General features: G+C 41.1%; 2 protein-coding genes across 4 annotated transcripts in view; one reads left to right on the plus strand and one right to left on the minus strand.

The window, feature by feature from the left end:
• Positions 1-4,980, plus strand: part of LOC123975756 (dedicator of cytokinesis protein 3-like) — a 37,215-nt gene extending 32,235 nt beyond the window's left edge. For all 3 annotated transcript variants that reach the window (XM_046057488.1, XM_046057489.1, XM_046057490.1), the window contains exons 45-48: positions 95-179; positions 273-395; positions 593-675; positions 2,297-4,980. In XM_046057488.1, coding sequence (XP_045913444.1) covers positions 95-179; positions 273-395; positions 593-675; positions 2,297-2,905 — 900 coding nt within the window. In that variant the 3' untranslated portion in view covers positions 2,906-4,980. The remainder of the gene's footprint in view (positions 1-94; positions 180-272; positions 396-592; positions 676-2,296) is intronic.
• Positions 4,981-8,686: 3,706 nt separating this feature from the next.
• The window catches only part of LOC123975109 (poly(rC)-binding protein 4-like), a 41,513-nt gene continuing 28,160 nt past the window's right edge, over positions 8,687-22,039 (minus strand). Inside the window, exons 9-14 of the mRNA XM_046056288.1 lie at positions 19,014-19,085; positions 16,869-16,910; positions 16,698-16,773; positions 16,129-16,178; positions 12,883-13,052; positions 8,687-9,652 (exon numbers count right to left, since the gene is read on the minus strand). Of these exons, the coding sequence (XP_045912244.1) occupies positions 9,307-9,652; positions 12,883-13,052; positions 16,129-16,178; positions 16,698-16,773; positions 16,869-16,910; positions 19,014-19,085 (756 nt within the window). The 3' untranslated portion in view covers positions 8,687-9,306. The remainder of the gene's footprint in view (positions 9,653-12,882; positions 13,053-16,128; positions 16,179-16,697; positions 16,774-16,868; positions 16,911-19,013; positions 19,086-22,039) is intronic.

Raw genomic sequence — 22,039 nt, forward strand, 5'->3', positions numbered from 1 at the left:
GTAGGACAGCTCTACTGCACCGTAATGGTATAGATATATGCATACCACATGCAAAATGTTTTTACAATCATCATTATGCATTCTTTTGTTACAGAACAACCACATGCAGCGTGCCTTACTTCAGCAAGTTAGCCCCTGTAAGCCGTGTGCCGATCCTCACACGAATCTACCAGAGAAAGGTAACACACCGGTTGAATACTGAAGTGTTCAGTATGATGAACATGAGGTGCATCACAGTGTGTGTTGACATGTTTATGTATGCCCCCCTGTAGTCTTTCCTAACACTCCCAGCAGCTGGAGTCTGGATGGAGAGAACAGAGAGCAGGTGTCCTACATGCCTTCTTCTTCTGGAGGGGTAATCATGCCCCCTGTCCCACCCAGGTCCTTCCCACCAGGTACTTCCTCCTTGCTTTTCAATTCACAACTGGCAACTAGCTAATTGGCTCAGCTGATTGTCAGTGATGTCATCCAGATTAAACCTGAGCTTATGGAATGTAAGCTGTCTTTTGTCAAGGCTAATTAATGCCTTTGCTCAAGGTCTTTTATGCAATGTATACATGAATTGTCTCCTGCTATGAATTTCACTTTGCAGGACACTTCCTAATGCACTGTGATGCATTTCACCACCAGAACAGCGACCCTCCCCCCGCCCTGCCTGTCCGTTCACTTCGAAAGGTACAACCATCTGAGAAATATTATATGTGTGGTCATGACAACAGGATTTGGAGTTTGTGACAGATAAAATATGGAACACAAACAAAGTTGTAGCAATTTTTTGGTTTCGCTATGTTATGCACATTTGTTGCTGCAAGAAGTACTTATAACTTTAATTCCTGGAACGTGTTTTGGCAACCTCTTTTGGATTGGGTAGAAGTTGGCTTTGGTTTATGGTTTTGCTGTGCAGTGTTGGAAGAAGTACTCAGACCCTTTACTTAAGTAAAAGTACCAAGTAGAAGTCCTGCATTCAAAATTGTATTTTAGTAAAAGTACAGAAGGAAAATGCAAAATGTACTTCAAGTATGAAGAGTAAGTATATTGCAAGTAATTCGGCAGAAATATGTTCCCAGTGACTGATACATTATTATACATGTCATTATTAGATTGTTAATACTGATGCGTTAATGTGTACTCTGTATTTTACTGTTGTAGCTAACTAGCTAACTACTTTATGTATAGTCAGGTAGTTTAGTCCAGTGGTTCTAAACCTCAGGGCCAGAAGATAAACCTGAGGGATTGCGACATGACCAATAGAGCAGAAAAGAAAAAGAAAGTTCTGCTTCTTTTCTATAACATTTTCTTTTTTGTGAGATATTGGATCATTTTACCTTTTTACACCTTGAGCAGTTATTTACATGAAACAATGTGACAAGTTAAAAAAGGAAAATGTCTCTGGTGAAACCGTTAACAGCTCATAGACATCTGAAATGTGACAAACTAGACACTTGTTTTGGTAAGAGGTCATAAGCCTAAAAGGTTGGGAAACACTTTTTTAATCTTTAGCAATGTGTTGTATTTTACAAGCTCATCATGTAATTGTTGTGATGTAAAATAACTAGTAGCTAAAGCTGTTAGGCAACTGTAGTGGAGTAAAAATTACAACATTTCTCGAGTTTCAAGTAGCAGAAAATGGAAATACTCAAGTAAAGTCCAAGTACCTTAAAAGTATACCTTGAGTAAATGTACACTTTTAATTTCAGCACCATTGCTCCTTATCGGTTGGTTGACTCCACTGAATTTTGCACAGACTGCTGAAGTCCATTGTTGAGAGCCAAACTGTGGCTCTCTTCCTCCCACTCTTCTTCCTCCTCATCCTCCTGTGTTTTCCTTTTCATTCTTATAGATATGATGCTGAAATTGTATTCACAGCCTTCAAAAAAAAATGAGACTTTCAGTCTTTTTTCATGATAACCCTGCCTTCACAGAGGCTCCTATTTCCCAAGTCATCAGCTCCCACACATTGACTTCACTTACAGTCAGTTTATTAAATATACACAATTGCAACGCCTGGTGATTGAGTGTAGGCACAGTATTTCTTTTCACTCCAGTAGTCAAGTCATAATTACACAGCCATTACAATGCCTTAATGTTGGAAAAATGGACAGTCAGAATGATGAAGTAGTTGTTGACTCTTTATCTTCTTTCATTTGCAACTTGTATATCCAATAATTCTGACAGCGTGTGAAGGCAACGTGAGTAGTGTAGAAATTCAGGATGTTGTGACACTCTGTCCTTTACTGTAGATCAACAGAAATACACCCATGACACCCACTGTCTCTCTGACTCTTTCTCTCACCAGTCTCCTCTCCACCCGATTCCTGGCTCCCCCACCAGTCCTCAGTCAGCTTTGGGTGGTAGTAACTCCACTCTGTCAGGCAGCGCCAGCAGCGGTGTTTCCTCTCTGAGTGAGAGTAACTTCGGAGGCCAGTATCCAGACCCCGGCCCCATCAGGAACGACGCCTTGGAGCCTCTTCCCAGTCATCTGTGGTCCCCCCCTGACGAGTACCTGGCCTCTCCCTACCTGCACATCCACTACGGCGGACCAGAGATTGACTCCATGGACCCTGTCCGCCCCTTCCACTACCGTAGCCCCACCTCGCACCCGCACACCCACCCGCATCCTCACGCTCACGCCCACCCCGGGCTGGACGGCCACTCCCACGGGCCGCCACCTCACCACCACGCTCCCACTCACGGCCCTCACCACATTCCTTACCGCAGGCCTCAGCCTCCAGCCGTGCCACCTAAACCCTACCTGAGAGAGGGCTGCATCCCTGAGGAGGACCTGCCGCCTCAGCCCATTCCGCTGCCCCGCAGGATCTTCCACTCCCCTCATGGCCACAGGGAAGACCAGGGGAAACACCCCTGGGAGCAGTGCATCAGCGAGGAGCACGAGGAGACGCAGTGATGAGGAGGCTCCAGTTAGATTTCAGTTAGAGCTTTCTGCTCCTTGTCTTCTTCCCTTCATTTGCACTGAGTCAAAGGAGCAGTAATAGAAAGAGTCTTGTGTGAAGCAGTGGAGTGTGTTCAGTTGACACCTGATTTCATTTCAGTGCACATGAAGAAAAGAAAAGAAGGAGTGAACCTCGATGAAACCTACAGAAACTATAGGCACAACTGCCGTCACTGCTCCGCGTGGCCTCTTAGGTATAATTAAAAGAAAACGATCTGTTGAACAGTAAGACAGATCAACTTTGAGCAGAAATTGATATTGATTGTACACACTTGTACAACTCGTCTGTGAGCATGTTTTTTTCATTTGAGAATAAATACGACAACAGTTTTGTGAAATATGACAACCATGATCATAACCAACACGATCCCAGGTGCAGTATAAGCTCTGAACTCCCATCACTTTGCTTTTCATGTAATTTTCACAGCAAGAGGCAATAGTGAAGTGACATCTATTTTAAATTCTTATTTTGATAAATAAATACATAATACAAAATACATAGTGTTTTCAAAAGCTTATGTCCATTATGTTGTTCAAAACACTGTTAAGTGCTCCTTAATAGTGAATCATATCAAATGGCGCACTCTAATATGTGTTGCTGCTGGGCTCTAAGGTTGGACTTGCAGCTCTCCTCTTGGACCGGCATCTCAAGGGACATGAACTTCAGTCACTGACAATTTCCCATCCGTACCACGCGTATGGAAACCTACGTGAATGTATTCAGATGAGATGTTCTATTTGTATTGCACAATCTGCGATACTGTTTTTTGTTTAAGTGCTTTAAGTTCATGTCTATGTTGAAGAAGTCTCTATTTGTCTCTTTCGTGTGACAAAGATATCGCGAGAGGAATGAGTGCGTTCGGCAGACTGAGGCCAAACTGAGGACAATGACAGGCAGGTCCCACACCTGTCATGTTTCATGTTCACGGGGAATGAAGAAGGGATGGAACGAGGACTTTCTACACCTCAACCACCTGCTGGACACTGAAAAACCAACACCATTCTCTTTCTCTTTCTCCCTCCATCTTTTCCCATCTCTGTATGGTTGTCAGACCATATCAAGCCGTGAGGGCTGAACCTGGACAGCTGCAGTGGAATTGCATTGCATCTGATGACACTGTCTAGACCCCCACCCACTGAGTGGCCAGTCGAGGAGCCCACTCAGACAGCGTTGGAATCGCCTACCTGCCTTAAGTGCACTCAAATGCAGTTTGACCTCTCACACAGACTGTGAGAAGCTCATTTAGTGGCAGCCGCTTTCCTTTTCATTCTGTTCACTAAACGCTCCCTGAAGGAAAAAAAAAGATATCTACCTAGTGATGTTTTTGTATGGTTTCGTCCCGCTTTGATTTCAGATTGTTGTTTGGTTTGTAGCGCTAATATTTCTTATTCTGCCTGCGGCTCTTTATCAATCACCTTCTGTTGTGTGAAAACTAATGATGTGTTTCAGAAGAACGCCGAAGCCCGAACTGAGAGGGAGGTTTACTTTTTGTGGAGCAGAAGAACAGCGCTGTTTATTGCAGTGTAGTAGGTTGGGAGGATATAGCTAATATTTTAACAATTACTTGTTTTCCTGGTTGGTTTTTGCAGGTGGATGCTTTGTGTTACTGTACATCAAGTTGTCAGCTGACTAGACAACATCTATTTTTGTATGTGAGATCATCAGTTGTGTGAACATATTCCAGAAACCGTACCGACACAGAAGGCACAGGTACTGCATAAGCTGCTGTACTTTGTATGGAGATGGACCTGAGGTCAGATATATACAGTATGTGAGTATCTCTTGTGAGCTTGATGGTGTTGAGGATATCTGGTGACTGAAGTGATACTCAAAATATAGGTAATAGAATTTTTCAATGTAAATTCTGTTATTGTACATACAGCAGTATTGTGAAATATTTTTGAGAATTATTGCAGATGCCCCAAAAAGGTTTATTGTTGTTTTGTGTATATACATGTACTCCAGAGATCAATGTAATTGATAAATATCTATAATCTGTGTTTGAAAAAGGACAAATCCATTAGACTGTGGCTGTCTCCACCGTTCTTGACTTTGAGTCTTCTCATATAAATACTTTATACACTTTTCAATGTGCTTTCCTGTACATATGGTGTTAGCATGATCAAACAGTGTTTGGTTGTAAAAGTGGTTTTCCTACTCCCATAACTACTGTGGTATGGAATTCATTAACGATGCCAAACATTAAAGACAATCTTTTATCAGCTCTAACTCTTCCTCCTTACCTTTGCTGTGCTGTTATTTGGTGGAATAGTATGTCAAGTCGACAGCAGAGGGCGCTGTTTGTCATAAAAATACATAAATGGACACCAAAGTTGTGAGAATGCAGTGTTTGTTATGCTTGTACTGTCTTGTGAGGGAGTGTGTGTATGTCAACAACGAATCAAATGACAATGTGAAAGGTGTATTTGTAGTGATGAACCCAAAGTGAATACGGCAGCTCCCCTACGGCTTCATGGCGCATTATAGCAAGTTTCAACTCTTCAACTCATTGTTGAAGTGGAGGTAGTCACCCTGATGTCACCTATTGGTTTGTGGACTACGATTTTTAAGCCTCGAGTTTGGCAGTTTGCCATCTGGATTTTTTACAAGCATGCACCGGGCATGACGATTTTTGGACAAGAAGGTGGCACCAGCTAGCTAGGTTAGGTAGTTTCATTAAGAATTCACATTAACTGTGATTTTAACCAGGATGCTACTTTTTGGCTAGCAAAAAAACAGGATTAAAATAAAATGGACTTACCAAAAAAAAATGAACAGCCGATTCCTAATAAATTTCTTCAATGGCGCTGGTTAAATTTACACATTGTAATGGATAGGAGTCGACTCTTGCCTGATTGACAGGTCACCATCTTAGCAACCTGTCAATCAGAAAGTAGTCCCTCCGTAAAGCATACCCTGCTTAATCGTCTATTTTCCTCTAATTACTGAGATAATAAATCAGGTGAGAAGTCGGGTCATTTTGCCATTATTTCTAATGGAATCTGACTTCCTTTTGCAACCAGTGCAGTCGCCCCCTGCTGGCTGTTAGAAAGAATGCAAGTTTAAGGCACTTCCGCATTGGCTTCACTTTTTGGTTCCCAATTGATCCAATATTTTCTAGCTGCAGTACCTGAGGCTGCAGTTTCAGGACCCCCCAATCCTGGGACCGCAGTTCTAGGACCGTAGTTCTTTTTGTGACAGCGCCATCTATTGGAGTGGTGGTGGTAATGCACAGCAACACAAAGGAGGTTAACCGACATGCGCAGCTGTAGGGTTAACCGGTCGACATGCATATAATCAATAACTTAGGTTAAGGCACACACTCGGTGATGGTTGTGGTAAGGGTAATTGGCTTCGGGGGGCTGTCAAGAGTAACACAGCTAGCTAGCTAGCTGGCAGTATCAAAGTAAACAAGGGTCCTAGAAATGCAGTTCCGGTCCTAGGATTGCAGCCCTGAAACTGCAGCCTCTGGTACTGCAGCACTACTACTCGATTGATCTGGCCGCATGCAACTTTACTGATATGGTTCACTCTCACTGGTCTCATAGTATAGTTTTCTGCCTTAGCAGTCAGCTGTTTTCAGTGCTTCAAGCTCTAAAAACTGCAAGCAGGTATGTAACCATAAACATCCATCAAAATAGCAATGTGTACAGGCAGAGCGTCAAAAGATACAGAAAGTTAACCCAATGGCAAAAAGTCAAACAATAAAGCAAGCTAAAGCGCTAAAACAAGAAGTGGAGAAGTGGCAAACAAACAACGCCAGTGTCTCTTCGCATGAGAGATGTCATTCAGACCAGACCCAAAGCAGCCCGTCTGCCCGCCAAAATATAGGGAAGTATATAGCTAAAGAGCTAAATACTTCAAGAGTAACCAGCTGCAGACACAAAATGGCGGACCTCTACAAGTAGACTTCCAAGAGCACCTCTGCAGTTGACAGGAAATCACATGACCTCAGTGGGAGTTGGTCTTCGGTCTTCTTCGGGGAGGTTTTGCATGAACATCTGCATTACTCGTGCATATAGTCCAAAATCCTTCTGAAATGTAGTGGAGTGGAAGTGTAAAGTAGCCTAAAATGAAAATACTCAAATAAAGTACAAGCACCTCTACATTGTACAGTACAAATACAGTACTTGAACTAATGTACTTAGTTACATTCCATCACTGGTGTGCTTGAAGTGATGTATGTAGTGTCTGCGTGCGTGCGTGCATGCATGCGTGTGTGTGTGTGGATAACAGCATCTCACACAACCCCTGGGTCCACCACAGAAGAAAAAAAGATGAGCTGCAGTGACAGCTAAGGTCCCTGCACTCACCAGCTCAAGCGTCACTGTCACTAACATTGTACTTTGATGTTCACATGCAACCTATTTTTTTTATTTGATATATGGTAATACAGCTGAATTTGAAGGGAAGTTTTACTTGTTTGTATAAAGAAAAAAACTACGTGGTCTGTGTTTTAAATAGATATGCTTTAAGTCATTTTACACCATCCCAGTAATGAGTACTGATGTGTCACCTATAGGTGGCACAAGTGACCCATTAAGAATTCCTTTAGGATACTCAGTTATATAAATCTAATCTGTTTGAAGATACAGTATAGCACACATTAAAATCCATCAAAGTGGAAGTGCTATATTGACAGTAGATACTTGTATAGCTGTAAAGACAAATTATATTTTAGCTCATTCATCATGGCTGATCTGTTTATTTTCCTTTCTTTAATTTTTAAACATTAATTTATTGTTGCATTCAGTAGATTCAGAAGTGATGTTATAGTGGAAGGAAGGAAGGAAGGAAGGAAGGAAGGAAGGAAGGAAGGAAGACCTTTCCTGCCAAAAGATGTTAAAAGAAAAGCAAGAATCCCAAGGCTCCTCTGTGTCATTTTTGGCCTTGCCTCTCATTGGACTTCAGCTGAATAACACTGAAGTTATATGCGTGGGCTGTGTGTCTATTTGAAAGTGAATGTCTTTCGTAACAAAGAGGACTGTGCACTCAGTGTCTCGCATATCCATGATGCAGTCACAGTAAAAAAAAAATAAAAAAGAAGAGTTAGGATGAAAGGATCCTAGCTTCCTCTCCAGAGGATGATGATGCTGCTGCGGTGCATGCTGATGCAGACACTGAATTTCATTTTTTTCCCAGCATCACTGTGGCTCCTCTCAGTTTTTCTAGTTCTCTCTCTCTCTGTGTGGCCATTTCTTTCTTTCACACAAACTGTCTTAAAGTCTCACTGCATTTTGTCTTAAGGGACTTAGAGTGACTCAATTCAGTATAATAATGCACTCTCCACACAGAGCAGATCATGATTCTGTATGTGCTTTTTTTTGTTTGTGCTCACTTGCATGCATGTCAGTGCATTGCTTAGCATACAGGCAGAGCTCTTTCCTCTTTTGGGGTTGCACTGTCTCATTCTGCCGTTATTGTTTGGGGCACCACAGAACAATGATGTGGAAAGCATCTCTCATAAATTCTGACAACTGTAATGACAAGCTGCCATCCTGTCTGTGTTTAGAAGAAAACAAAAATAACCAGGATCTGGCCTTTCATCTCTTTGTGTGCACCGTTTGCTCCCAAATGTGTGTTCTTGCACTGCTATATTAATTTGACATTGATTTGGTTCAAATGCTGTGTCTACTGTTTGAATACTCGTGGACTCATAGTGTTTTGTGCACCAGTGTGCTACAAATAAAAGGTAGAAGTAAAAGATAAAAGCTAGGAGGCAAAAGCATCAGGAAACAAAGGCTTTTAATAAATGAAACAATACTAATAAATAAAGATTAAACAAGTTGCACATTCAAAATAAAATCCAACAAAATGAACATAACACTGAACAGTACAGTACCATAGCACAGATTATTAAAAAAACACAACAACCCCCCCTCCCAGACATTTAAAAATTTTCTTAAAAACTTCAAGAGGCAAACATAGACATTGTATAAAAGCATCATACAGTAGAGCATTTGTCATCTGAGTATAATTTACAAATGTATTGAAGGATAAATACTTATAGCTGATCTCTTAACTTGAGATACACATGTGAAAACAGTTATTTAAACATGTGTTTCTCAGGTGAGGTTCCAGCCCTTTATTTTTATTTTTTTTTAGTGATCAATAACAGTGATGAGGTGACGATGAAAGCAGTCCATCAACTCATGGGAAACTCACAAATTATCTATAACCGTAAATAACTTTTAATAGCTTTATCCACATCTCTATTGGTCTCTTCTCTGTTGGTGCGTCATAGAATAAAAGTCAAGAGCATTTCTGCCAGCGGATATGGCTACATCAGGCGTTTGTGGAAGAACACTATTCTGTCCTTCATCGTACTCTCCAGACACGCAGCTCAGAGGCTACATCAGTAGGGAGCAAACTTCTGTCTCTCTGGCTTTTTGATGCAGTTGGCTGAGGAGATTTTGGCGGTGTAGGCGGCCAGAGTGGTGTGGGACGGCGCTGCAGTGACGGCGACAGTGGGGGCGGGGCTGGACAGAGTCAGAAAGGGGACAGACTTCATCCCCAGCAGGCCAGAGATTGGCATGGCACCGTATGGGGTGCCCAGCATATGAGTCGGGGTCAGGGCGCCCATGGAGGCCAGGGTGGGTGCGGATGAGGCAGCTGGGGAGGCTGGCTGGGTGAAGGCCATGTTAAGGTCAACTGGAGTTGCCATGGTGGCTGCCTGGGCTGTGGATTTGGCTGTCTCTAAACTGCAGAAATAGGAGGAGGGAGGATAGGGAGACATGGAGAGAGGACAGACAGTGAAGATTAAAGGATTATACTGTTGCTGCAACACTGGGTGTTGCTATTGTAAGTTATTAAAGGGGAACTCCCCCGATTACACATCACAGTCTGTTTTACAGGTCTTGGGGAGTACTCCTGCATAATGGATGATCCGATCCTGATCTGCCCTCTAGTGGATTCAGGTTAAATCGTTCAGGTACAGGCAAAGTACGCAGGCAAATATGTGAACAATGCCGTTTGCATCGCCTACGCCTGTCTACGCCTACGCATTAAAATCAAGTATATCGTTATGGAAGTGCAAAGGTAAATTTGTGGAGAACTCTTTTAAAAGCTGCCAGAGCTTCAGTTAAACTAAACTAAAAATGTGACTCATAGATGATAACTGGTTGTAAGTGTAAAAATGAAGCAGGCTCAGACACTGGGGCCTCTTTAACAGCTCAAATACATTTTATCAACTTGAGACTTCATGACATATCTTGACTTTCTTGAAAAGTCTTTGCTTTTGTTTGTGCTGCAAAACATGGTTAAATGCATACCTTTGATTTGGGCTGACAGTACTGTTTACGCAGCACTACCCTCCCACATCCCAAATAAGTCTATTTATGTTGATTATTGGAGTTTTTGAGCAGTTTGTTCATAAGATGTCTAATAGAGTTCAACCTCTCTGGGGTCTAACTGATGCAAAGTTATGACAATATGTAGGATAACACACTGTACATTCCTTCATCTGTAATTTGCTTTTTGGCAAACAAATGGAATATATAGTATTGTGCAAAAGTGGCAGGTATAGAAAAAATGGTGTAAAGTAAGTTCATTGAGTAGAGTAGAAAAATCTAAATCAAATTAATATTTGCCCTTTGCCTTCATAGCATCAATTCTTCTAGGTACACTTGCACGTTTTTGATGGAACTCAGCAGGTAGGTTGACCCAAATGTCTTGGAGAACTCCCCACAGTTCTTCTGTGGATTTAGGCAGCTTCAGTTGCTTCTCTCTCTTCATGTAATCCCAGACAGATTATGATGTTGATGTTGCTGATCAGGGCTCGGCGGGGGCCATTGCTTCCAGGACTCCTTGTTCTTCTTTACACTTTAGAAAGCTCTTGATGTATTTCGCTATATGTTTGGGGTCGTTGTCATGCTGTAGAATAAATTTTGTATCTGCCTGTACTTCTTAACATTGACAAGACCATTAATTCTGTCCAAATCCCTAACTCCATTTGCAGAAATGCCGCCCTAAACTTGCAAGGAACCTCCACCATGCTTCAGCGAAAAAACTGCTACAGCCAAATATTTCAAAAGTTGACTCATCAGTCCAGAGCACCTGCTGCCATTTTTCTGCACCCCAATTCTTGTGTTTTAGCGCTCAGTTGAATTGCTTGGCTTTGTTTCGATGCTGGAGGTATGGCTTTTTGGCCACAAGTCTTCCATGATGGCCACTTCTGACCAGACTTCCCCTGACAGTAGATGGGTATATCAGGGTCCCACTGTTTACTGCCAGTTCAGAGCTGTTGGCACTGCTGGACATCTTCCGAAGCAAAGTAAGCATTATGTGCCTGCTGCAGTAAGTTTCTTTGGCTGACCACTGTCTGCCTTGAAATTATTGCCTGGTTGAGACCTTGCTGATGCAGTATAGCTACCTTGTGTCTTGTTGCTGTGCTCAGCCTTGCCATGATGTATGACTTTTGAAAGTTAACTGTCAATTCAATTCAAATGGCTTTATTGGTATGAACAACAACATTGCCAAAGCATCATACATACAACATAAGAACAATCAACCCCATACATTTCATTAAACAAGTAATTAAAGCGTAAAGTAATCAAAGCGTATGTGTGTTTGTCTTTAGCAACCTCACCTTGTTAGCTCAGTTTGGCTGTTCCTCACCCAGTTTTATTCTTCCTACACTTATGAATTTGACAACTTGAATTGGTGATCATTCACACCTGTTGTTGGTTTGTTTAATCATACAGACAGTGTGTCTACAAGATTCCTGACCTAGTGCAACTATACCTAGAAGAACTGATGCTGTTTGATGGCAAATGGTGGTCACACCAAATATTGATTTGATCTTTTCTTCACTCACTTTGAATTTTGTTAACTGATAAATATAATCTATTAACATGTCTATTTTTGAAGGCATTCTTACACACCTTCCATTAACTTTTGCACAGTATTATGTTCGTTCAAGTATTGCCCATAAAACACAAAAATGTAATCCTTATTTGGTGTAATAACAATACTTCATGGTCATTATGTATTTTGTCAACTTCAACCAATGTGCAACTGCTGTTTGAGGCAAATATGAGGGTCACCACTTAATTATTTGTCTACATATTGGGTTTTAATGAACCCAGAAGAATAGCAAAGTATTTAAAGGAAATAAATGATTCATCATTTTTATTTGACCACAAAAAGCAGTGTGGTGTAAGGGATGCCAAACAATGATTAAATTAAAGCCAATCGCAAGTAAACATAAGGGTAAATGTTCTTTTATTGCTCCATTTTGGAAACGAGTTATTAGAAGTTTTGGAGAGTGGTTGCATACATCTTTGCCACATTGTGTTTATAAGGAGACAGGTCTCTCCTACTACAGGGTGTATCCAAATAATTATTATTGCTCTATGCCATCTCTGTCAGACAAAACATCATTTTGCTGAATAGTTAGAATTAATGATAGACTTTGCTTCTTTTGACTCTCAAATAGCAAAGACTGATAATTACCTAGGGGAGTTCTATGAAGTTTGGGCTCATATTTTATTTATATAAAAAAAAGAAACATAATAGGAAGTACATATTCCTCTTTTAACTTTCAACTCTTTTAACACACAACCTCTTTTTTCTTTGTGCTTTTTTCTTTCTTTTAATTCTTAAATCGGTTTATTGGTCTGAGATTTGTTCTGTTATGTGTTCTTCAATGATTTACAATACGATTTTTTTGCATTATGATCTTTATGTATAAGAAAAGTGAATTTAACAAAAGATGCCAGAGCTGCATTGCAAATACTGAATTCCAGCAAGACACTATGTAGTACAATACAACCAGGCTCATTCCCTCGAGGCCAATTACCAGCAGCACAAGGACAAACCTCATTATCACTTTACCACTCTATAGAATAACCTTTGACCCTTTTAAACCAATGTATTTCTCTCAGGCCTGCACTTGCTGTGATTCATTAGATGGCTGTACACTGGGCCTTACCAGGAGGTAATGAGGTACTGGGCCAAGTTGATGCTGACCGGTGTTCCTGTGATAGTGACATGACGGTCACTTGTCCCGTCCAGTTGGCTGCCGATCTTGATCTGAGCTCCTGACACCTGCCTGATCTCGTTGATCTTAGTGCCCTGACGGCCGATGATCGAGCCGATCAGCTGCAAAAGAACAGAGATGAGACAGATCGGTCAGTCTGATGGAAAGACAAGTGACACGCTGAAGAGGACAGGGGATATGCTTTACAAGGAGAGGGTTCAATAAATCGTTTGACTGAATGCAGCCTTTTCTTATTGTTGGTTGTTATGCTGATGAAAGTGATCCTGGCGAAAAGGGCAAAAGCAAAGCACTAGAACAATAAAGAAATGTGCGGTGCTGCTGAACTGACTTAATGCAGACCACTTCAAATATTGCAATAACATTGTCTTCAGTGGATTGGTCATCCATCATGCATGTCAACAGCACAGCCCCCCGCCAACCACCCCACCCGCCACCGCACAAGACTCCCTAATTGCTTCTGCATGTACACCGGTAAGAGAGACGGGGGAAAGGCACATTTGCCTCTCATTAATCTGAGTGGCTAAAAGGTTATTGATTCCTCAGAGTGGTGATGACTTCCCAAACAAATCACTTCCCAAACACATGCCAGCTAGACGCATCTCCGCACTAATGGAAAACATAATGGGAAAATAACTCAAATATATAATATACAGTCCCACCGGCTCTCTGCTGAGAGTAGATTAGACAATGACACCAGTTTTATTGCATTCCAAAATACATTATCACTTTTGTTCTGCTTTCATTCTCCAACCTGGACCCCTGCCTATTAGCACCAATAGATATTTAACAGAGCCAGAGCTCAGGCCTGTGTATATCAGATCAAGTGCAGGGTGTCGGGGCTCAGCGACAGGGTTATGCTGCCAGATATATAGTGAGTGGGACAGACAGTGATGAAGTACTTGTAGTGTGCGTGTGTGCTGGCATCTTAACAGCGGCTGACGCATAGGTAGAAATACACAACACACACACAAACATAGTGTTTGTGCTGCACTTGTCCCTGCATTTCACATTCCTTTCCTGAGAAGTAAGCAGCCTGTTCCACAATGTCTGATTTGTCACACAGAGACCTGGTGGGTCTGCCTGGCTATTATTGGCTCAGCAGTTTATTCGTGGGGTGGGGGTGCAGCCTGCCCAGAGAGCAACTCTAGAGACAATGGTCACAGCAGACCTTAAATCAGAGATAACGTCTCTCCCCCACCGAGACCAAGAATCTCTACTGGGCTCTGGTCTTTTAAACCCAGCTGTCAATAGATACCAGCTGTCAACAGCTCACCCACTTTGGTGTGTATGACCTCAGACAGCATTCCCATATGAACCACCTGGAAAGAAACCTGAAAACAAAATGCAACCAGAGCTAAAAAAAATTACACAGGAGACACCGCAGGTATGTTAGCTGTAGTGATTATTTTTCCTAAGTATACAAATAACATTAATGCTGCATAGTGCTCCTGGTCTTCAGCTATAAGTGGCCTATATATTGTTGAGTTCCTGCTGAGGAAGTCATTTGAAAGGACACAGGAAGAAGGATGGGATGGTGAGGGTGCAGCCATTTTTCTTCCGGCTAAATCTTCCTTGGGCAGAAGTACAGTACATACTGCTGACTGGGTGTAAGCACTTTCTCAATGCATCTGTGTGTGTGCACCAGTCTCCTTCAGTGCTCAGTGTGTGTGAGCACAGGGCAGGATTGTGTGGGTCGGAGTGTGGCCAGGCCTGAGGGGGAGCGAAGGGCTGAGGAGGCTCAGTCATGGCTATAAGTCCTCTCTTCTGGAACAATGGCTGGAGCTTACAGCTGTCCCTGTCACGTATAGCGCTGGACTCTCCTCATTCCTCTGATGCATTGTGCCACTCGCCATGTGGTGCCGTGCTTGGAGGAAAAAAAGCCTTCAGGAATTTTAAAATTGCTGTTGGAGGGTTGTGGCTATATTCTATATACAGTGAAACCAATCAATTCTAGTTTTGTTTTTTTCTCTTCTCTCTGTTGTAAAACAAAGTAAGCTAAGTGAAAATCAATTTTATAGTCTGAAAATCACTGTTCTTTCTTTGCCGATATGTGTGACTGAAGGAGTATTTTGAACTGCAAGTTCCAATAGAGTTTAAAGGATAAGACTGGCAATATTCTATATCTTTCTTATTGTTGACAAATCCCGTGAAAAGATCAAAGGAAACAGTGAGCCACACTTTTGCACTGGGTGACATGTTCCTTCATTACCACGAACATAGGCACAGTAACTGATTTTGAGTCAGTCCCATACACACCATCCTGCTGCTGTACTATACTCTGTAGTGCGTATTAATCCCCAGCTGAAAATATTCCCCAGTAAATACACTATTTACTCTTGTTTGAGGAACATTTGCTGAAACTACAGAGCCCAGCTGTTTTAGGACATTATTTAGCATTTTTCTAAAAACCGATTCTATATTAGTTGACAGTAATAAAATTACAGAATAAAATAAAATCATCCTTCAATATGAGCTGCAAATTAAATCATAAATTATAAATGGCTTCATTATATTTTTTCTTTATAAGATAGCTTTCTTTCTCTCTCATTTTTGAAATATCAATAGGAAACATTACTACAATTAATAAACAGATGTTCTCTGTACAAACTAACCAAATAGCAGAGTCATCTTCTCAAGGCAAATGCAGTATGACTTTATTCTGAAGTGGATCTATGCATTTTGATTTCCACACTATACAGATTGGAGAGACGTTTCATCAAACCCTGGCGGAGGCTAAGTGAAGAGGGAAAGGATCTTTGTCTGTTTTCTTATTGGCTGTTTTGACAGCAGACAGCCTCTAAGTAGGTCAGGGAACATGAGAGGATTTACTGAGCACTCATGGGAGTCACTCTAAGACACTGCAACTGCAGCCCAGACAATAATGCGAAAGGATCCATATCAGCTCAGAATCCCTTTAACCTTGGGTTAGTCTGAGGTTAGAATAATGAGGATAATTAGTGAGTTTCAAAACATGTCTCTCGTCTCTTTTGAAGTCACACCAGACATTTGCAGCCGCAGATTCTGCATCTGACATCACCTGCTCGTGTGCTGTGAACACGTGAGATGAGCGCTGATTTCCTGTTTGTTTTTGTTTTTTTGCCTTCTTGTTGTTCAGATGGGAAAATACAAACGACATGAAGAATAAAAACTCAAATGTTATGAGTTGCTTCTCCTTACATCATTGGGAATAAGCAGCTCCTGAGATGTCTGAGAGTTGGAGTCCATCCCTGATGACAGAAAGAACAAGCATCAACTGAATAAAATTGACGACGTATCAGACATTTCAATATTCATTCAGCTCCACACAAACCACCGCTGAGATGCTGGAAAAGCCCTTTGAGTGGAGAACTGCTAGATATAGTAAAGCAGTTAATTTCCATTTTAATGGACTGATGTTTAACACGGCACTCATTCTTTTCTTTCTCCCAGTTCTCTGACTCTGCGGAACGTGTCATTTCACATAACAGTTTCTGCGAGAGAGCTATAAAGCCTCTACTCCTCCTTCCTCACTGACAGAGGCGCATAATCAGTACAGCTAATGACAGCAAGCTTTTACTTTTCACGTCTAAAAGCAGGTTGAAAATACTCTAGGACAAGTTACAGATGGAGGAGCAATGCAAATACAAAACTGCAAACTGTATTTTTGATTTAACTGACAGTTTGCTAAATTTTATCATCTGTTTGCCTGTCATAGCAGTGAGATATAATCCAGAGCAAATACTGATTATTATTACTGCTATAAATACCAGGTATGATAGTCGAAGCAGGCTGGGCAATTGGACTCAGGCCTTGCTGCATTGACAGCTGATGTAGCTTGGCCAGCTGTAAAACAGAAAGCAGAACTTAATGCTGGGTACACTAAACCACAAGCTACTCATGTTATATTAAGTTATAACATTTCCAGAAAATGGCCATACCTCTGAGTGTGGAATGCCATATTGGTTTTGCAAAGTGTAGGCCTGAAAGAGAGCATCCTGCATTAGGTAAATTACAGCAATAAAACATCACACACAAGCAATAAATCTGCAGCCTCTTAATGGAAGTGCTTTGCTGTCAATACATGCCTGTTTTTCAGAATAAAATATATTAGCGTCAATAGTTCAGCCCCTGCATCTGCACACAGAGGAGAGGTAGTGAACCAACTGACCATATTTTCACCTAAATAGCAAAAAACATATTTTGTTTAGAGCCTTTGGTCTCTACCACCACAGATACAATGGTTTTGTTTTTATTTGGCCACGTTTTGAAAAATCCATCCCTGAGATTGCCACCACCAGCCCAATAGAATGGAGGTGAATGGAAGTTTGCCTGTTGTTCTCATAGCATTTAAAAAAACACATAAAAGATTCAACAGGAACATGTCTTTTCAGAGTCCCTGTTACTCTAGATAATCGACAGAACAGTTTTGTATAGACTTTAAGTACTCCTGTGAAAATTGGTGGTGTTCTATATTGATAAACTGGCACAGTCTTGTGAAATACACATTGCTGTTGGTTGAATTGAAATAAGCTTTCATTCATCATGGTGTGGTGTTCACATGGTGGTCAACAAGAACAATTGCTAAATCAACAATTTTCCTGTTACTAAAGTTTTGAATTAGCAACGCTGCCCTTAATACATGAATTCCCATTAAGCACTGCTTAAAATATTTCATGTTTTATACGGTCTACTGTCTTTGCATGAACAAGCATATATTATTTTTATTTATCAAAATGTCATTCACAGACAAATAAACACTGTCCTACAATACAGAGTGACATTGCTAATATTTTAGATCAATTAGACCGCAGAGAAGTTTAACTTGCTGTTAGATCTCTTATAAACAAACAAAAAAGTCAAATAACAGAAATCCAAATTGACTTATTTGGGATTTGGGAGAGGTAGTGCTGGGTTAAATTTCACCAATATAAAGTAAATGAAAATCTACTGTATGTAATTATATTTTACAGCTGGGGTCTTTTTCTGAAGTAGTCGTCTGTTCAAAATCAGGTTTATTAGCAGTGTCTTACAAAATCAGGAAAATTCATCAACTCTCAAGCTGATAAAACAACGTTATGTATGTTGTTAGAGCCAGTAAATATTCATATAATAATGAACATTTTTTTCTTTTTTTTTCCTGTAATTTGGCTGACCCTTTAAAGGATTCCCTAAAAGCATATTATAATATTATTATTATTATGAACCTGCTTCATGATTTTTTTATGTTGAATAACAACAAATATACATTTAATATTTGACCTGTGTCCAGTATCTATTGCTCATTTTCTCTCTTGCTCATTCTCATTTCTTACATCGTCTTTATCTATGCAGCATCACCCATCCCCCCATTACTTTAAATAATGCAGACTAACATATGTTAACCCCCTTTTCTCTCACTCCCCCATCGAACACCTCACTTTAACTTCATATCTGTCTGTCTGTCTGCCAGTCTGTCTATCCACCCGGTCATAAATTGGAGAAGAGCTCGGCCCTTACACTGCAGCAGGACATTAGAGCTGTGTTTATACAGGAGAGCACAAGAACCCCACAAATTAGTAGCAATAACCCTGCCATTTACAGCATGAGTGATCTGAATCATGAACTCTTTATATTTCATTACCACCTATAACATTTTTTTATTTCAATTGGCTGATTTGTCAGAGGCTGCTGTTTCCATTCTGATGTTATGACAGAGTCTGCTGGGAGGAATATTCCTATAGCCAAAATATTTCTGGTGCAGAGCTAGGCAGGACTAAAAAAAGAGACAGCAGGCTGTATTGGTAGTGTGTGATGGCATCGTGTTTCAGGAGTGGTTATAGCCCTTATGACAGGGTAGAACAATAGCTGCAGCTTACGCTCAGCTGTTGTTTTTAAAGCCTTGTGCCAGATGATGGACTGTGTAAATTTGGACATGCCACACAACCCCTGCTCTCACTCACCACTCAGATCCCCACAGCCCTGAAACTAATTCCTGTGCTCCACAGTGAAGTTTAAGACCAAGGTTTGAAAAATGGTAGCTGGTTTCTGGAGAGAATTTTAGATTCAGAAAAGCAGATGTGTCACATTAATGATGGTCCAGTTACCTGCTGGAGGTCCAGGCCACCCTGGGTGACTGAGTAAAGAGGGTGGGGTGCAAATTCTGATGCCTCAAACACCTACAAACACACAAGCAAGACATCGGAGAAGCACAGATGGAAAATATGTCGCTCATTGCTGAATTATCTTAATGTTTATCATCTGGACAGTCATTATTTTCGGAATGGCAGTGATGATTAGTGAGAGTAAATATGTGCTTACCAACTGGAACCCGCCATGATAAATGGGATATAAAAATAATGAATTTAAACTTCCAATTTAATTTTTTCCCCCTGTGCTTTCGCTACAGATCAAATTTGGTCTGAGATGGGCTCTTGAGGCTGCATTTCTGACACTTTAACACACCAAACAGGCTTATAGGCCATGACTCCTCTGCAGACGCATTCCCATTCCACTTCATTTTATCCTCTGACAAATTATACAAACATCCTTCATCAATGTGCTGCCTTCATTAAAAGCCATCTCCCAGTGACTGGGACCTTGCCCTGGGTTTAATTTGATAGTTTATAATGGGAAATATCAAAAAATACAAAGCCATTCCATAAATTGGCCAGAGTCTGAGGCAGCACAAACAGTGTCAGAACTGCTGACAGCTATGCAGAATATCTGGCTGCTGCTGTAGCCAGAGGAGCAGGTCTCCGGTCTCACTCGCTAATCTTGTGACTTGCTTCATGGGAGGGTGGATATCTGTTATTTCTCAGCGACATCTATACCACTCAGCCACCAAATACACACACACACAAAATCTACCAGATACCCCACCAAGAAACACCTGCATCTTATTTCCCCACAAGAGTGAGCCAAGAACTTCAATGAAAGTTCTGATCATTGGCCCCTTCTCTAAACATGTTTGTAGTTTTATGTAAGCTGGTGTTGGTCAGGTTGTCGGTCCTAAATGCAAATCCAGTGGTTCTCAAACTATCTCTGCTAGGGGTATGGCTCTAGCGATGACACTGTCAGGGAGTCAGTCGGTTCCACACTAAAATATCTCTACAACAATTGGATGTATTTTCTTGAAATACCGTACAGACATTCATGGTGCCCAGAGGATAAATCCTAATGACTACGATGATCCCTGGACTCTGGACCCTTCAGTGCCACCAGTAGGTCAAAGTTTTCTCTTCTGTATTAGTATTCTGTTTCTAGTGCCACTCTGAGGCTGACATTTGTAGTTCTGGGTTAAATGTTGACAGCTATTAGATGGACTGTTCTTAAATTTAGTAGAGATATTCATGCTCCCCTCTGGATGAACTGTAATAACTTTGGTAATACATTAACGTTTCTTCTAGCGCCACTGTTCTGAGGTGTGGGTGTTCTTGTTTTACTTTGTAGTTGTTCTGGAGTCTCTTTGTTCACTGATTGTCTAAATGGTTTCTCCTGTGTGTCATTATGTGCACACCTCCTAGTGTATTTAGTTGGTTTAGTTTTCATTGTTCACTACTGTCTCATCAGTGTTGCTACCAGTGTTTCTCAGGATTGTTTATTGTTTGTCTCTGGATTTACCTTGCTTTGTTTTGGACTGCCAACTTCACCTCACCTTTAAGTTTTATCAGTTGTCTAAATAAGCAAATTTTACCAGTTCCGTTTGTGTGTCTTTGTTTGGGCCCGAAACCTTTCTTTCTTGTGTCAGAAACATTTGTTCAAGTTTGGTTTATGATCAAACACCTGCAAAACATCTAATAGGGCTGGGTTAACGTTATACTAAAAAAAGGACCAGTTTGTGGAACGTGCTGCCTGACCTCATTGGAAATTAAATAAAAAAAGAATGAAAATAATGATAAGAGAGCTAGAGAGAGAAGGTCAAACACCACTTAACTTTCTCTCCTCTGCACATCAGCTAATCATAAGTGTGAAGTGGGTGTGAATGTAAATAAGCATTGTACCTGCCAGACATCTTCATGTTGGCTTTAGCATTTAGCTCAAAGCAATGCAGCCTTGATTACTATTAATAGTATTGAAAAATGTAATATTGTTCTTTTGAAAAAATATTATCAAGGACTTTACATGAGTTTTCTGTTGTGCAAATGAAATATGCAAGTTAAACTTTGCTCATTCTACCACAAAGGACACAGTTCTTCTACAATATTGGCAGTAAGAGTATTTTTTATTGGTGTTTACTTGACTAACATCACGTGTTTTTCTTTTGTCCCCTGTCAAAAATTTGGTTCACCTTATGCTAAACATTTAGTTTTGCTGTTTAAATATAACTTGCTAACCATGATTGTAGGTTTCCACTGAATGAAGCCTTAGCTTCAGGCTCCCATCCACAGGACCACTCGTAACAATGTATCTGTTTACTTGGTTAGCAGCAAAACATCAGCACAGGGAAATTACAGAAAATAAAAATGATTAATTAACGACAAAAACGGGAGAGGGAGAGAGAAAGAAAGGTAAAAAAAACTGTGTGGCTCCACTCTCTGCTTGCCTTACTGTCCACTAAGGTAACTTAGCAAAATCTTGTTGGATTATTCCCCCGCAATTAAAGTTGCATGCGGTGAAAGGTAAAAAGCGATAACAGTCTAATCACTACATATTACCGATGTAATGTAAATGCACTCCAAATTATCCACACAAGGCTCCTACAATGATTGTGATAGCCTAGCTAGCTTGAAAGCGCTTTTACTGTTGCCACGGAAAACACATTCATCCATCTTCTGCTCATTCAAGATCGTCTCGGGTTACGTATGTAACCCTGGTTCCCCGAGAAGGGGAACGAGAGACTGCGTCGGTTACGACACTATGGGAACGCCTCTAGGCGAAGCAGGTCTGAACGTGAATGAAATCACTCCAATCCTATTGGCCTGTTGCTAGAACGGTAAGGTGTGACGGAATAACCGGAGGAGTATAAAGCACACCTGTACACACTCATCATTAGCTTAAACTATGAAGCAGGCGCTTCAGGCGGGGAGAGAGGTGCGGCGGACCGACGCAGTCTCTCGTTCCCCTTCTCGGGGAACCAGGGTTACATACGTAACCCGAGACGTTCCCCTTCGAGGGAACTCGAACTGCGTCG

The sequence above is a fragment of the Micropterus dolomieu genome, linkage group LG08, assembly GCF_021292245.1.
Source record: "Micropterus dolomieu isolate WLL.071019.BEF.003 ecotype Adirondacks linkage group LG08, ASM2129224v1, whole genome shotgun sequence".
Lineage (NCBI taxonomy): Eukaryota > Metazoa > Chordata > Actinopteri > Centrarchiformes > Centrarchidae > Micropterus > Micropterus dolomieu.